The sequence below is a fragment of the Daphnia carinata genome, chromosome 1, assembly GCF_022539665.2.
Source record: "Daphnia carinata strain CSIRO-1 chromosome 1, CSIRO_AGI_Dcar_HiC_V3, whole genome shotgun sequence".
Classification (NCBI taxonomy): Eukaryota; Metazoa; Arthropoda; class Branchiopoda; order Diplostraca; family Daphniidae; genus Daphnia; species Daphnia carinata.
Window position 1 is genome coordinate 458,866 of NC_081331.1, and position 17,159 is coordinate 476,024.

Below are 17,159 nucleotides of genomic sequence, written 5' to 3' on the forward strand. Positions count from 1 at the left end.
TATACAGGACTGTGTAAAGAGCCAACATGTTTAGAGCAGCTCCCGCTAGATTCCCTGAGACATTACGAGTTGGTGGATGGAAGATATAGCAGCAAAATTTGATGGCCCCCTACGGATAGTTTATTATGAAAGAGCCAGGAGTTGTATGTTGTTGCGCGCCTTGCATGATAAGATTGATGACTAAGGCTGTAAGCCCCCTAAATAAAGTGCCCAACCTTGCCATAATTTATTGAATTAACAAAACTCATTGGACCAGTATGTTTAGGGTATACCTATTCAAACGACTTCCGTTGAAAGCCCCTTTGGACGAATGCATGAACCCTGTAGACCCTGTATTATGAAAGAGACGAGAGTCAAAAGACTTGACCTGATTACATAGATATTTAAAAGAAACGTTAAGACGTATAGACGAATGAAGAAGAGGCATTACTTTGTATGTGCAATTGTTTCGTGCTTGTTTGTGCACAACAATTGGCTCTATACAAGGAACTAAAATAAGCTCATTGCAGTTGGGAACGAAAAGCAATCAAGCACGATGCCGTGCGACGACTAGTTAATGCGATGCAATCGTATACACGTAGATCTGACAGACAGTTGCATGTCTGTTTACGTAAGTTTTTTTTTCATTTTTCGATAACGTATAAAAGACTTTCTGTGGGAATTCAAAATGGGAACTCAAAGTTGCCATTTCATGTAGATGACAACCAATGAAAAGGGAAACTGTTTTTCGACGTGCACCTTAGCCGTGCATCATTTCGTACTCTAGGGATCCTATTATTCATAATATCTACAATCCATTCTAGAAATAGCTGCAATTTCTACACGCTTCGTGACGTAATTTAGAGAAAAAAGAAAGGATTTCTGAAGATCAGGATATAGGCCGAGTAGTGCAACATTCAAGTTGAATACATTGTAAGATGGCGTAGGCCTCGATGAGCCTATTTTCGAATTCTGTATCGTTTTCATGGAAATTTCTCGAGAAGTTCGCAGTTGACTCGAAACTTGAAAGGAGGAAATAACTCCCCGTAGGTTACGAAACGTTACAAGAGGAAAACCAAGGATAAAACGGAGAAAAAGGAATTATCTTAATGTCGTCGTAACCATAGGATACAGTCGAATGTCACTACATTATATCAAGTGACAGATCAATAGGGCACGGCTGGCTTGCCGTACAATACGCAGAACAACTGAATTAGGTTATACACTAGTGAGATGTCAGAGGGTTAGATAAAAAGCGAAAATAAAATGGGAGACAAGTATTGCAACATGAGGGAAGAAGAAAGAAACAAATGATGCCACACACACACACAAGCAAAGGGATGAATCGAAGTATTACACAGGGAAAGATTCAAATAATGGGTTTTCAGTGGTACGGCGGGAAACGTGCCAGCTCTTGTTACAGCGCGTGCACAGAAAGAGTCACGATTGAAACCCATTCGGCGGGACGGCGAGGAATGCACGCACACGCAACATGGAAAGAAAAGAACGATGTAATTCTAAAAAAACGGACGGAGTTGGACGAGTAAGTTGAGGGTTGCTAAGCTCCACGCAAAAAGGGAAACGAACCGCACTATCGATCTGGCTTTCGTTTCTATATAATCAATCGAGCGCAAACCGCGGCCCAAAGACGTCATCAGCGTCATGGTATGAGACCGGAGGCCACTTTACATCCTGCTGTGGACGACAGCGCATTGAAACATTAATAACATTTTCATTGATCATGTCGTTTTCTTACAAGGATTTAGGAAAATGGATTGGTTTAGTTATCTAATCATGTTGTATTAGTTGTACAAGTCACTTGTTATTAGATCAGCTTTATTACGTAAAGCCTTTGCCTAATGGTAAGGCTCAGTGTGTTTCCTAGTAGTTGTTAGGATCGCCGCTAGATGGCGTCGCTATGGTCCTCCAAAGATTTGGAAACACGTACCCAAACCCAAGGGGAAAAAAAATGGGTTCTTCGTCGAGGATTTTTGATTGTTTACGATTCACAGTTCGTCTGCTGCTGCCGACCGCCTGGGTCGTTTGGCCATTGACGATCCTTTTACGAAAACGATCTTTTTTGCACTATTTTTACATTATCTCGCAACGTAGTGCCATTTCTTCATTGTCAACTGGTAATGGCGCAGCTGCCATTTGACTACCGCTAACCAGGCTCGTGGGCTCATCGGATTGAAATCGCTTTTTCATCCACGACATCGTTTTCGACTCTGAGCAAATTGATCCGAAGACTTGGCATTGATCAGTCACACCGTCGAATGGTAACTAAAACTTTCGCATTACGTTTGTACTGAATCTGAATGAAATGGTAAAATCAATACTCTATTGGCATAATGAAAGCAATAGCTGTAGAATGGAATCAGAATGTATTGCCTATGGGAATCAGTTCATTTGCTGGTTTGATTCTGCATTCGCAAACACACAAGGCCCATTAGTATTTACTCGAAAGATGTGTGAAGAAGATTTTCTGTAGCCATTTGTAACTTTGTAGCTTTTGATCATGATTCACTAGGAATTTTTGATAATGGCTGTCAGGTGTTGATCTGTGCAGCTTTTAGTCCTTGTAATTGCACCACAGACGAGTGCAATTCTCCCCTTAGATTGAAAGACATGAGGCAGTGAAAACAAGCCCCCTAGAGGAGCTAGTGTGTTTGGTCTGTTGTCCAGTCCATTAATCTGCTGTAATGACACAATCAGACAGAGAAGACAGGCCAGCCAACCTACAAGAGCTTTGGCCAGCTAACTGAGTGGATGAAGCAAAACATCCACACACACAAAAAAAAACAGATTATACTCATCATGACAATAAAGTTGGGGAGGAAGGCAAGAAACAGAAAGGAAGACGACAGGCACAAGATTTATTTGTCAGTATCTTACCGTATACGGACCACAGGCCGCCTTTTCTTGTTCGTGGCGAGTGTCATCGATCCATGTTTCGTCGTTTCGATTCTTTCATTTTTTTTTTTTTCCCTCTCTCAGTTGTCATTATTCATCGGAGATGAGGTTGAAGAAAAACTGCTGTATAGGCCAAAGAATCGATTCACGAGATATATATATATCTGTTTTTTATCCCCTCCTTTTTTTTTTCTAGTGAGATGTCCATTAGTCGGCAAGATGAGTGACGGATGGCTCCGGGCCCGTTGGCTTGGCCAAAAAGGGTCTCTCTTCCTCTTAATCCAGCCTATATACAGCGGAAAGTTTTTCCGATTATTTTAAATAGCCAAGATAAAAAAAACATTCTTGAGAGTGTGATTAAGTCAAAGAAAATTGTGTGTTGGCGATGCGGGTGTTCGATGGAAGGAAGACGATTGCCGGGGCAAAAACATCAGTACATTAGAGTCACAAGTTTTGAGCTCAATGGCTGAGCAACAGCCGCAGTTTTTGTGTGCTCCTCTTTTCGTTTTTCACTTTTTTAAAAATAGCCGAGTGAACAAGACGTTCGTTTTTAGAAAATTCTTGGCTTCCCTTTGCGTCTCTCTGCACAGCCCGCCCCCTCTCACGTCACAACACATACATATGCAAGAAGACCCTTATTAGTTAGTTTCGATGGCGAGATTTTTGTGCGCGACACAAGGATCGAGTCCTTTGATGGAGAATCTTTTTTTTTTTCTTTCCTTTTTTTACTTTTCTTTTTCCCTCCTCGATGGTGGCAAATATGGGAAGTTTTTTTTTCCTTCTTTCTTCAAATTCCTGCGCTCCGGAAGTAGCTTTAATTCCTTTTCCGGTCTGTCACCTTAACGTTTGAACGTACGACAATGTATCAAAGATCAATAGCAAAATACGAGCAAAGTCTGCGTAAGTTTTTATAGCCAAACACGACGGACTATTTCCATATGCCGAATGTAAAAAAGCCCATCTGTCAAAGTGGGCTTCTTCAAAATTATTCACGACCGGTTCAGATTTTTGTATTCAATCCATACTCTCCGCATATCCGCCATTCCTGGATATATAAACGTCCCAGATCTTCTTTTTTTTTTTTTTTTTTCCCGAGATTATCATCCAATAAAAACATATAGTGTGTGAGGGTATTGCGTCAATCGCCGTCCTACTTGTGTGTGTGTCGCCGGGACGACAACAACGATCGTTGAGCTGGGTCTGGCCAATCTCATTTTTCATTGCGCTGGCGCGAAGGAGCAACCATGTTTTGTTTTTGTTTTTGCGTTCTTCTTATTTTTTTTTTTTCTTTTTTCTTGAGTCGTAACGTGATCCAGTCGGTTCACTGGACCGGCGTCTTGCATCCTTTTTCTCTTTCTGCTTGGCTTCCTCCACTTCTTCTTCCTCCTTTCATCTTTTACTTCCTACCATTCGCTTGATATTTTCAGAATTTTCTTTTTCACTTTTGAAAAAGAAGGGGTGGAGTGGCTCCATCATCCGCTTTTGCCCGTAATCCGTTCCCAACGGGACGTTAGTTTCGTATCCCTCCTCCCTCTGGTCACCCCTCCTGCGAACTCGGGTCCCGGCTCCCGAAATAGAATTTCCGTCAGCCGTACAGTTGAGTCGCTGCACATGATTTTCGAGTTTTCGTTCTTCTTCGTCTGTGCTTCACTCTAAAGCCTTGGCCCCCATAGTCCGGTAGCAGTAAGTTTCAGCAGTTCTCCAACCCCCATATTCTTCTTACTACCATTCGCATTCCGGATGAGTTGTCCGATGGATCACTTTCTCCAATAAGCTCACATTTTCTTGTGTGTGTCCAGTGAACAAAAAATCTGTGTGTGCGTGCGTGTGTGTGTGTGTGTGTATGAATCGTAAGATCGAATTGTTTTTCATTATTGACTCGTTTATTTCGATTTCCCCGATGTTGGCCAATTGACTAACAGCAAACTCGAAAAGTGATGGAGAAGCGCGTCAAGTAGCGCCATGTGTTGCCGGCTGGCCGGCAGGACAGATGCCCACGCACAACCTAAATGATACACACCACACATTTAGAAAAGGGCTGTTAGAAAATAAAATAAAAAGTAAGGAACGAGATCATCCAAGGCCAGCAAGGCAAGAAAAACTGGAATATTAAAAACAAAAACAAAAAAAAACAGGCAGATTGTGTTGTTTGAACGGAGTCATTGGCCGGACCCTTAATGTCTCTTTATCCATGAATCGAAAAGCTTAAAAAGGGAAAAAAAAAGCAAGAAAGTTTTTAATTCAAACAAGTTTATTGATGGACAACAGACGACTGTGCAGTGCCTGGTGAACGCCGATGGCTGGCCAAGTGGTCCGGCTGTAATGCCAACGCCCCTGGCGCCGTATTCCAGTTTTGTCGTCATCATCGACACGCTAGTGGTGGTGGTCGCCGCCGCTCGCCCGCCCAGCCGGTTTGAATGACTGAAACAATAACTGAACCAGTTGCACTTTCAAGATGGTCGTCAACGGAGGTAACAGTCAACAGCAGCAGCCGGCACCTCCGCCTCCGCCGGACGTCAACAACATCATGGGCGGAATCGAGCAGACGGTCGGAGTGCGCATGCACAATCACCGACGCAAATTGCGTCAACGGTAAGATTTAATTTTATTTTTATTATTCAAATTACATACGACGAATAATTTAGATAACGTCAATCTGATTGAAATCGTATGCTCATGAATTTTAATCCCGTCTATTTAGGTTCGATTTGGTGCGTAAACTTGGACAGGGAACGTACGGCAAAGTTCAATTGGGCATCAATAAAGAGACGGGCCAAGAGGTAAGCCGAGAGATTTCAATCTTAATCGGATTATTCCATCGAACGTGTTTTTTTTTTTTTTTTTTTAATGGGGATCAGGTGGCCATCAAGACGATCAAAAAGGCGAAAATCGAAACGGAAGCGGATTTGATTCGCATCCGCCGCGAGATCCAGATCATGTCTTCCGTCCGCCACCCCAACATCATCCACATCTACGAAGTCTTTGAGAACAAGGAGAAGATGGTCCTCGTCATGGAATACGCGGCCGGCGGCGAGCTCTACGACTACCTCAGCCAGCGCAAAGTTTTATCGGAAACGGAAGCCAGACGGGTCTTTCGCCAAGTCGCATCGGCCGTCTACTATTGCCACAAGGTACCATCATTTATTCAAAAGTCTATTTTTGCAAGTCGGGTTGACATTTGATCTCGTGTCTGCCATTTTTGTTTGCAGCACAACATTTGCCATCGAGATTTGAAACTGGAAAACATTTTGCTGGATGAAAACAAGACGGCCAAGGTTATTGAACGGGCAAAAATTATGTTTTCTCCAATTTTTATTGAATTGAATTGAATTTCAAATAGATTGCCGATTTCGGATTATCCAATGTCTTTGACGACCGGCGACTGTTGACGACATTCTGCGGCAGCCCGCTCTACGCCAGTCCGGAGATTGTGCGCGGAACGCCGTACCATGGACCCGAAGTGGATTGTTGGTGAGTTTCTTTATTATATTATGCCATTCGCAAGTTGTTGCGGAAATAAGAGAACGTCATTGTTGCATTGTTTGTGATGCCTCAGGTCGTTGGGTGTCCTGCTCTATACGCTCGTCTACGGAGCCATGCCTTTCGACGGGTCCAATTTCAAACGGCTCGTCAAGCAGATCTCGTCCGGCGAGTACTACGAACCACCCGACAAGCCATCAAGTTGGTTTCACATTTCTTTTTTTCGTCTCAAACGAGTGGCTTATTATTATGAACATTTCTTTAAAAAAACATCATGTTTCACGCTTTCGTGCGTTTTCATTTATTTGTCCATGCTCGTCGTGCTGGAACATTTCGTCTAGCTGCTTCGCCTTTGGTTCGTCACATGCTGCTCGTCGATCCGGCCAAACGGGCCAACGTCGAAGACATTTGCTCCCATTGGTATCTCATTTCAATCCCTCGTTTTTCTTGAAATTTTAACAAAAGGGTATTCAATATTTTGCGTTTTGGCAGGTGGGTCAACGAAGGTTACGGCGAATCGTGTCTGGAAGTGGCTGAAGAATTGGCCAACCAGACGCCTGTCCGGCTCGATTTACTTCTGTCGCTCGTTCCACCACCAGAGTCGACTGAGACGGTCGTCGTCGACAGCGCCAAAGCGGATCCATCCGTAACTGTGAGACGCCCTTTAATGCTCTTTTTAAATTTAAACCCCTTTTCCCATAAATGGCGTCAATTTAATGATTTAGGTGGGAAAGGAAGGCGATTCGATGAACGAGTATTACTCGGCAGCGGAGCCGATGGCCTCGTCCGACGCTGCCAAATCGGGTGGCGTCAAGAAGAAGAAAGAAAGTCCGGGCCAGGCCGGCAAAGAAGTCGACAAGGCGTCGACGATCAAGAGACGCCGAGCGGAAACGGGTGAAATCAAAACAGCTGACGAACTGATGACGGAGGACGGCGGTGCTTGTCGGCCGTCAGCTGATTTGGACGCTCAAAGCTCAGCGGGACCAAGTCCCATCGACGACTCGGGCATCCAGACGTCGATGCGTGAGGAAGACGTGACAGCAGGCGTCCAGTCTGCGACGGAAGAGGTACGAACGACCGAAGCCAAACCGAAATGTGATGTAGACGACGTTGATATGGACGAGGGTATTAGCACGTCTAGCTAAGCGGATGATCGATCCAACAGCGTACAAGTCACCTCTTGTATGCCCAACCCAACACCCGATCCCGTCCCCGAATCTTGTTCCGCAGCGGCCGTGACTTCGCCCGTCCCGCAGTGTGTCCCCGTTAGCCAACATTCTCCAATGACATCCGCATTTCAAGAGACGCCCGTGACCTTGGCGCTGGCAGACGACGGCGCTAGTCGAATCGATTCAACTGCCGATCGAGCAGCTGAGCTGATTGCGCCTACGGCTCCTACCTGTCCCCCTTGCGATGCGGCCCATCTCGTTACGTCTAGCGGACAATCGGAATCCGATGTGCCGGTAGACAAGATGGATGCGAAAGGATGTGTGCCAGCTGCTGCAGATGTCGTCACAATCGCAGAGAATGCCGCCCCGTCTTCACCCGCCACCTTACCGCCCGTTTTAAATCAGGTTCCCTCCCCACCACCTCCGCCCGCAGTCGACAAGAGCAAGGCGGCTGGCGACGATGGAGCCAAGACGGCCAATAAGGAGGCCAGCGGGACTCGTTGCGAGGCGTCGTCTGCTTCGCTGGCTGTTGCCAGTCGGCGTCCGGCCAATACCAACAAACCGGCTGGAGCGGCGGCCACGGCGGCAGCCGAACAGCGGCACTCGAAAATCCTCCGACAGGCAGAAATCTTCAACAGCCTCGTCCTCAATCAATCGCGAAGCGAACCGTCGGGCCCCAAGAGTACCATGACGCTGGAACGGCCCAAAAAAGTCACCATTTACGGCTACAAGGTCAGCTGGCCTCGATATGTCCCCCCCCCCCGCACCTCATCACATCACCAACGTGATACAGACAGATGATGGCCGGATATGGCCACACCCACCTATTTAGAAAAAAAAAAAAAAAACCTCTTCTTTACTATGACTGTTCTTACCATCCATCCGTCAGCTTCTTGTTCTTTTTTCTTCTTTCTGTCTGTATTCATTCCGGCTTGCGGTGAAGCTTTCGGCAGATTCAACACCACCCCTCGCATCTCGCTCTCTCCATATCTCTTCCTATCTCTCTCATCGTTCTCTCTCCAATTTATTCCTTTCTTAGTAGCCCTTTTTGCTATGAACTTTCAGTAGATTATGCCCGGTGACGGTTTTTTTTTAAATGTCCTGTGTCTTGTGGTTTTGGAACCCACTGTCTCGTGGTTCTGATTGGTGGATTCTATGAGGTTGATTTTTAATATTTTTATTTGCATTTTTTTTTTTTTTTTTTTTTTTACTTTTAGCTGAAGGACACGAGGCCATCTGACAATCGGACGGAACCTAAAGTGCCCACCATTGTCCCCGTTTTGAAAGTGTCGGATGCCAAACGTGCGTTTGAGAATTCTGCCGCTGCTGCCCAGCAGCATCGCAATGTCAGCAGCAACACAACGTCTAGTCAACATCATAATAGTCTACCGAGACGGACGCTCATTCAAACTCCGGCTTCGTCCGTCAGCACGGATGCTATGCTACCCAAAACGTTGAATCAACAACGTGCCGGCCATGCCACTTCCATTGCGTCTTTGTCGACTACCACCGCTACGTCATCTAGCGGCAAAGACGTCAATCAAGTGCAACCCGTGGTAAAATTGAATTGTTTTTTTTTTTTTTTTTTTTTTTTACTATCCGAATTGCCTTTTAACATTTTGATGTTTAGCAGGGAGTACAGCCGGGCGAGCAGGTAGTAGTGGGTGGACTCGGCGTTAAAATTGGAGCCATCGGCAAAGTCACGGAAATCGGCATGAAGGTGAAGACGGAGGAAAATCACCAGTCCGCTAATCGGGCAGCTCCCAAGGATACGCCAACCAGTTCTGCACAAAAAGAAGATAGCGATGCTAAACCACAGCCGTCCAGCAACGAGAAAAAAGTGGAACAATCGAGCGGAGAACAGGAGGTCAAAGCTAATGAGCCAGTTGACCTTGCACCTTCCAAAGAGGTCCAGTCCCCAACGAAAGAGAAAATTCCGAAATCCGCCGACGAGGTTCCACCGCTTCCGGTTAAAGATCAAGAACCACTTCCGGTTCCAAATCAAGAACCGAAAGTGCATGAAATTCAGGTGACGTTAGACACGGGTGAATCTGAGCCGAAAATCGCTTCCATGTTAGTTGCTTCCGTACCTACCCCACCGAAGGATCCGCCAGCGGTCCGGCCCACCAGCCTCCCTACTGCCGTGACACCTGCCAAACCGACCAAAACGACGTTGCCAACGAACGAAAGGATGACTTCTCCTCCGCCGAAATCGAATCGAGTGGCTTCGCCACCTCCGCAACCTGCGCACCGCATCGCTTCACCTCCGCCCCGCCCCGCACGGATCGCATCACCGACTGCGGTTGTTAGCAATAAACAAACGAGTGCAGTGGTCGTGTCTCCTCCCCCAGCCGATCAATCGCTTAATCAAAGGCCTCCGTCCCCGGCCCCAACGCAGCCATCGAGCCGGCCAATGTCTCCTGTTTATGCGTCGTCCGTTACGTCAACGGACAGGACGGACGATGACTGCATTGCCGGATCTGAGAATGCTTTTATCCGCGGCATCCGCAGTCCTACCCGAGACCATCCGCCTGCCATTCCGGCGTTGAGCAAGCGTTTCTCGAAAGGGCCTGGCGACATGCCGCTCGATGTTGGCATGGTGATGGTAGAGGCGAAACCCGTTCAAAAAGCTGAAATTAACGTAGCTGTCAACGTTGCATCGGCTAACCCGCGGGAGCGGATCATTCCCATCCGCGTGGAGGGAAGGGGAGAAACACCGGCCGTTGGAGGATTAGCCGCTTCGGACAGCAGTAAGGTTGTTGCTGTCAAACCGCTCAATCCCATTTCCGTCCAAGCGCGAGCCACACCGCCTCGGGTCGCTTCCCCACCGTTGACCCAACCCGCAAAACCCGTCCCCATCCGCCCCAGGTAAAAATTCAACATTTTTTTTTTTCTTTCATTTCTTCATTTGAATTTGATTGATTTGAATTTTGCAAGTAGTGGAAATCGTCAGGAAGCGAACGCGGGATTGGCAGAGCCTATTAATCCCGATAACAAAAAAGGGGTCCGTGAACCGGTGCGGGAATCTGCCAGGGAACCCATTCGCAAGTCCCCACGTGAATTTATTATTCCTATAACGATAGAAGGCGTTGGTTCTAGTCTTCCGGCCACGACTGAAACTTCATCCACTACATCCTTGAGGACGAGTCGTTTCGATAGGACCAAGCGCTACGGGTATAATTTGAATTTTTTTTGTAATTTAAATTTCTCTCTTTTGATCGGTTTGTTCTCCATGGACAGGAGTTTGTATCACGACGGAGAAACGGATGTCGACGTTACTCAAACATCAACCGATATCGATCAACCATCCAGTTCGCTTCATCACTTGCAGCGTTTGAGTTCCTTTAAAAAATCACACGACGAGCCGTACGTTACCGTCTTCTTTTCTCCTTATTATTGGTCTAATTTTGAATAATTACACAGGGAAAGTGCTCGAGGGAGACGAGGCAGTGACAGTTCTATCGATGACGACATCGATGATGATGATGACACGTTCCAAATTCTAACGGCAGAGTCCCTTTTCTCGACGCTACTTTCACGGGTATAATCACGTTTGCTCTTTTGAATTATGATAAAAAAAAAAAAAAACATGGATTGTTCCAGGTTCGACAGCTAACGAAAAGGAACCAACGAGCCGATAATCCCACAGATCCATTCGTCATGTTCCGAAACTCATCGCGATTCACGAGCCCAGCGCCGAGCGGTGGCCGTTCGCGAGCAACTGACGTCACCGACATCCACCGTGAGTTTGAAGAAGCTTCTCCGAGATGCACGTCGCCCAACGTTCATCACAATAACAACAATCGCAACAGCACCGGCTCTGATCTGCTAACTGGATCGGCTAATAATAAGGGTTTCTGGAACAACGTGTACTCCAGAGCTTCTTCCGTGGCTTCCGAATCTGACGCTAGGTTTCGCTCTCTCACGTACAATTTCGTTCCATTCACTTAAATGTTGAATTTTGCAGGAGGTATTCGACTCTAGATCCACCGCGTTTCTACACAGCCGAAACATCTCAACAGGCAGCTGGACCTTCTTGGCGACGTGAGACGACGTCGGTCGACGGCGAGAGCAACTGCAGCATCGCGTCGGCCTCCATGTCTCCGCGAGGTACACAATGATTTAGCAATTGCTCTATTTACCCCCACAACACTTTTGAAATATAAAGTATTTACTAGCAGCAGGCTCTGATGCTTTAAAATCATCAGGACTGTATTTATTGATATTTTCCAAAGAATGAGTGTTAGTACCGGTACTTATTAGTGTTGAATTAGTTATTTTGCCCCCAAGGCCGAATTTCAAATTGATTAAACACCGTCTCCTATTCTGTGCAGCTTACAGTTGTTAAAACAAAATCAAAACTGTAAATAGGATATCAAAAGGTAACATTTTATTTTAATTGGATCACATTTTGTTATTTTTCCCCACCTTTTGTGTTTTGATGTTTGGCTTTTTTTTTTTTTTTTTTTTATTCCGTCTGCGCTTTTACATCCCCCCTGTTGAATTTTTTTCGCACGACATTTATCAGATATGACTAGAATCCGGCACGTGCTTAGGATGACGAGTGTGTCTAAATGTGGCCGTCGTCGTCGTTGGGCCATCGGTAGTAATGGCGGTGGTAGTTGTAGTACTAGTCATCTTCATGTTAGTCATAGCAACAGTAGACGTCTACCCTTTTATCCGTCATCCAAAATCAAGTCGTCCGTCGCCTGGCGGATGTTGGCCAGCAAAGCAGTCAGGCGTCATTTTGCATGGGGTAGATTGATTGAAGCTGTTACGTCATCAGCTCGCTCTTGGTTGGCTCGTCCCACTCTATTACTTTGATTTTGCTAGTGGGCTCTTTCATCTTCCGTGTTTTCGTGTTTGAATTTTATTTCATTTCCTTTTTCCAACAACCCCCGCCCCGCAACCTTTCTGCAGTCCAACAACGTCACCTTGGGTCGGCTGATGGAAGGAGTCTGTTGCATGTTACGGAGCATCGTCTTCTACCACCTGCAAGTTATTGGTTCCGTCCCGAATGTCGTCCGGAACAGGAGAGTAAAGCTGATGTTGTACCTGCCATGTCGTTCAACTGCTTCGTTCTATCTCAACCGGCAGCCAGTACTTGAAAATCTCGCAACTTCGCTTTAACACACATCTGCTCGTTTTTATCATTTATCATTTCAATGGCCATCTTCTTTCAAAGTCAAATGTGTGACATTGTTTTCATTTTTCATCCCCCCCCCCCCTGATGTTTTGTTGCGCGCAACGGCCAAGGCGGCCATGACTTGAATCGAATGTTTTACCTACCCCTCAAAACGGATTGCTGGTAGATTGTGTGGTGCATCACAAACCATCGCCTCCACCGCATGATATGCTTCCCAACCGAATGGAATGTTTTGCACTACTCCCCCCATTCAACCATCAAGCCGGCCATCTGATTCCAAAAAACATGATTAACAGTAAGGTACAACCGGAAAGCTTTTTTAGTGTGGCTTATTTTTTTGTTTTTATTGATCCAATGATTTTCCATTATTATTTTTTTTTTTAATCCACATTTTTTAATTCATTTGAATCACAACAAATGATCATCAACTGATAGTCCTCTTTTGTTTTGGATGAAATTGCAAATCCAACAAAAAGGTACCGCTCATAGCCCAGCTGTTAATGGAGACGGAGATGTCAGTAATGCACCAACGTCCGGCCGGCCGTTCACTTCGTCTTTAACACGACGAAAACTCAATCAACATTTAAAAGAAACCAATCCAGAGCTGGTGGCCCAACACAACACCAGTGACGCCATGTCCGATACATCGACCACATCTGGTGGCAATCGTTCCAGCTTGTCGTGGGCCTTGTCGCGTTTCGCTGCAGAAACGAAAACCAACAGCCGGACAGTCAGAGATCAACCGCAGTACAACCGGACGAAGAGTAGCCGCGATTTGAACAACGAACCACAACAGCAACGAACGTATCAGCGTTACGGCCGTTCGTCCACCTTAGACAACATCGATGCAGATAGTTCAACAACAGCCCCGTCGTCTGCTTCTACAACGGGTTACTTCCATCGGATCGGGTCGCCTTTATCGGATGAGGAACAACCGAATTCATCGGGCATTTCGACCCCGACCTCATATCGAACGTACACGAGGACCCGAAGTCGAGAGTTTATGAGTCCCACGAGCAGTCGGGGTACGTCGCCCATCCCGGCCAGCAATCTAAACGCACCATCCATCGTTACGAATGTCAGTAGTCCGGACGTAGCCCCGATGATGAACCCGATTGTGCCCCAACTGAGCACCGTCTTGGAGAACGGGCCGTTGGGCGTTGAAGGGGACAACAGTCCGGGCCCGAAACGAGCGGCCGAAAGTAAATTGGCTACCATCACGAATTTGAATCCAACCAGTCCAGCTCCTGACAGTGCAGATGCAACGATTGAACGCAAATCACGTCGGGTTTCACGATTCCTACGACCCGATTTCTACGACGCCCCGAAGGAAGAAACAAACGACAAACAGCGTTTCCTCAAAGCGGTCGAACAGCGTTGGGAAAAGTATAATCCGGACGCTGGATTAGTGGCTTTAACTAAACCCACATCTCAATCAGCCGCTGCCGAACGGCCCATCCCAAAAGATCGGCCGACATCCGCATCTTTAAACCCGCCAACCCCAGTCCAACCCGTTTTGCAAGCCAGGCACAATTTAACGCCTATACCTGCCCCGACCCAACCCAACATGTCGATCCCGCCTCCCGGCATCGCATCGGTCGTCTTGAAACCGGTGCCCGAACCGGCCCAAAAGGACCCGTCTCCCAACAATAAAATTCAACAGCAAGTGGCTCTGAAATCCGTCAGCATGGAACCACAGCCTCCAGCTAAATCCAATGGCAATAACTCATCCAAGAACTCACCAAAGTTGACTGTCCGTCGCCAGTTTGAGCATTTGATCAACTTGGCGGCGGCCCAATTTCAGCGCTCCTCATCGCCCAACAAGGTCGCTCCGGCTGTGACTTCACAACCTGCTATTTCTACTCCTACACCGCCTACCCCGGTTGTATCGACCAGCAATGCCCACCCCGACTCGGTGTCTTTGGAACTGAAACAGTTGGAAGACGAAATCAAAAACACGGCGGCCATCAAAGCCCAGGCGACGGCCAGATTAGACGCGCTGAAATACGAACTTGCCCTCAAGAGCGGAATAGCCCCAGGCGGTCCGACTGGAAACCTCAAACCGGCCATTCCGGTCAAACCTGTGTTTCTAGTAGCCAAACCCGTTGAAGACCTACCGCCGCTCCCCGCAGAACTGCCTATTGTTCCACCTGAATTCCAACCGTTCCAGTACAAGGGCACGAATGGAACTCTGCGTGAATTATCGAATCGCAGCAGCCGCAGAGACGCGTTTTCCCCACCTCCGCCGAACGAGAGCGGCCCACCTACCATATCACCGTTCGCCGATGAGGCCGTCCGCTTTGCCCGCATCATCAAGCGCTTTGAACCGCAACCGCAACCGTACGACAACAGCTGGACCGCTGATGGGATGGACAATGCGGCTGCTGCACCTGGAACACCGACCGACAGCTACGAATCGTCGTCCGTCTGCTCGGATTTACGCGACCAGAGAGCCGATTCCGGCGAGGACGAAAGCGTCAGCGAGCGAATCTTCCGCAAGAGTTTCTATACGCGTTTCAACGAGCCGTCCAAGATGAAACATCGACGTTCCATGAACAGAGAGCTGACTGCTGCTGCCGAAGGGACGGAAAGCGCTGAGTTGTCCGTCAGTGATTCTCAACCGGCCATCGCTCGAAGATCCTCCCAGCACCGGAAGAGCATCAATGGACGGGACGAATCGGCCGAGGCCGTTATGGTGCGAAAATTCTTGTCGGTGGACACTAGCGCCACCAGTGGCGGACATTTTGATCGCGAACGTCGTCTGTCCGCCTCTCGTAGGCAAACGCCAGCGCCTCCCGATTTCTCTGATGTCGATGTCGTCCATCCGAGGAGATCGATGTCCCGCGAGGTCTCTGTAGCCCGTTCGGTCAAAGCAGACGCACAGCCCCAACAGCCGCAGCAAGGTGTGACGAGCCCAACGCCCTCCGAGCCCGTAGATCGACGTGAAGTGCGGCCGTACACGCGGACCTACTCGACTTCGCGAGCGTTTAGCGATTTGCCACCTGCGGGCAATTCCGAATCATATTCGTCTGCTAGTTTGGGCCGTCGCAGTTATTATCCAGCGTCATCGAATGCGGATCACATTAGCAGCCTACCCCGGAGATCCAGCAATCGGTAGTAGACTATCATGTAAATGTGCAAAAAAAATGACATTCGTTTTACTTTGTTTTCGCTCACTTGATCCCGCCAAATATCATCAATAGGTACAGCGTGCACGAGCATGTTCCAGACGCCAACGTCCGTCTTCGCTCAACTGGATCGTCGGCCAGCCGGCCGTCGCGGTACTCGTCTGTATTGTTGGAAGAAAGCGGAAGCAGTAGTGTAGGCCATCAGACGAGCAACGTTCTCTCTCCTAATTCTACACGTCGCCACACGAGCGTGACAGATTCGGGATTCACGCGAAGAGAATCGACTTTTTATGGAACGCCTAGTCCCTTTTCAAGCCGGCCGTCAGGAGGAGGAGGATCGGTAGCTGGATCATCATCGACATCTACTTATTTTTTGCGTTCTACTAGCAGCGGATTGGATCATCACAACAGCACAAATCAGGGCGGAACGTATTCGACCTTGCGGCCATCGATGTTGCGTCATCGCCGATGAAACAGTAGCAGATTTTTTTTAACTCATTCGCGTCGATATTATATCCTTGTTTTTTGGCTGCTTTCTTTTGTTTTGTTGTTATATCCCTTTTTGTGCTTTCTTAATCCTTTATTGCTTCCGCATTTAATTAATAACCCGAGTTGATGGTTGCAATAGTATGAAGAAAAACATGTCGCACATTGTTCTTGCTCCACCTGCAATAATGGTTGATGCCTTTCGACTTTAATTGCTGCCTAAAAAATCATGCGTAGATCTGTTTTTGTTTTTTTTGAAACCCCCTTGCCATCCCATGTCATTGAGCATAACTGAGATTGCGTGTAATACTTTATATTATTAGTGTTGAGGCATACGAATGTGTTTCATGATGGCTCCCTTTTTTTTTTCTTGGTTATTGGCATCAATGTCGATAGCACGTGAAACCCGTCCGTATAAATTGTTTTCATCTCTTGTGTACCAAAATGTTGGATGTATGTGTGTGTGGCCGTGAAAACAAAACATGGCATGCAAAATACTACTCAAAAAGGAATGCAAACGAATGGATATCGTATTGCTTACGGCCTATCAGGCTTACGTACGTCGGAATCAAAGCCAGTCCCTTCTTGTAAAGATCACGAAAAATGTTGGGCCAATCGTGGAGGTAGAGAGATTAAAAATCACACGCAATTGCTACGGTAGTTCGATAAACGTGTTCGGGGTTGATCACGATGCGTGCCGAGTTGCAGCGTTTTTTTTATTTGCTTGTCTCTCTTTGTGTGTGCGAGGGGCTGAGTGCGTGGAACTGCTGTATTTACCTTGGCTGCGTATAGATTTCTAAGGCTTACGAAGAGTATGCGATAACGTTCAGTATACAAAACAATGAACATGCGAGAGGA

At 47.1% G+C, this 17,159-nt stretch overlaps 3 protein-coding genes across 3 annotated transcripts in view; 2 read left to right on the top strand and 1 right to left on the bottom strand.

Annotated features, from left to right (window-relative positions):
* Window positions 1-17,159, top strand: part of LOC130692251 (uncharacterized) — a 45,804-nt gene that overhangs the window by 13,776 nt on the left and 14,869 nt on the right. The gene's annotated exons all lie outside the window — the stretch shown is intronic.
* Window positions 1-17,159, bottom strand: part of LOC130692270 (uncharacterized) — a 54,347-nt gene that overhangs the window by 9,201 nt on the left and 27,987 nt on the right. The gene's annotated exons all lie outside the window — the stretch shown is intronic.
* Window positions 1,970-17,140, top strand: LOC130692231 (uncharacterized). The gene is made up of 20 exons (XM_057515306.2): window positions 1,970-2,258; window positions 5,161-5,484; window positions 5,594-5,672; window positions 5,751-6,023; window positions 6,102-6,167; window positions 6,233-6,363; window positions 6,449-6,573; window positions 6,714-6,792; window positions 6,865-7,024; window positions 7,098-7,439; window positions 8,759-9,097; window positions 9,172-10,409; window positions 10,479-10,715; window positions 10,782-10,907; window positions 10,965-11,082; window positions 11,145-11,452; window positions 11,509-11,651; window positions 12,462-12,641; window positions 13,164-15,801; window positions 15,891-17,140. Exons 2-20 carry the CDS (start codon window positions 5,348-5,350, stop codon window positions 16,285-16,287), a joined length of 7,116 nt encoding a protein of 2,371 aa, XP_057371289.1. The 5' UTR covers window positions 1,970-2,258; window positions 5,161-5,347; the 3' UTR covers window positions 16,288-17,140.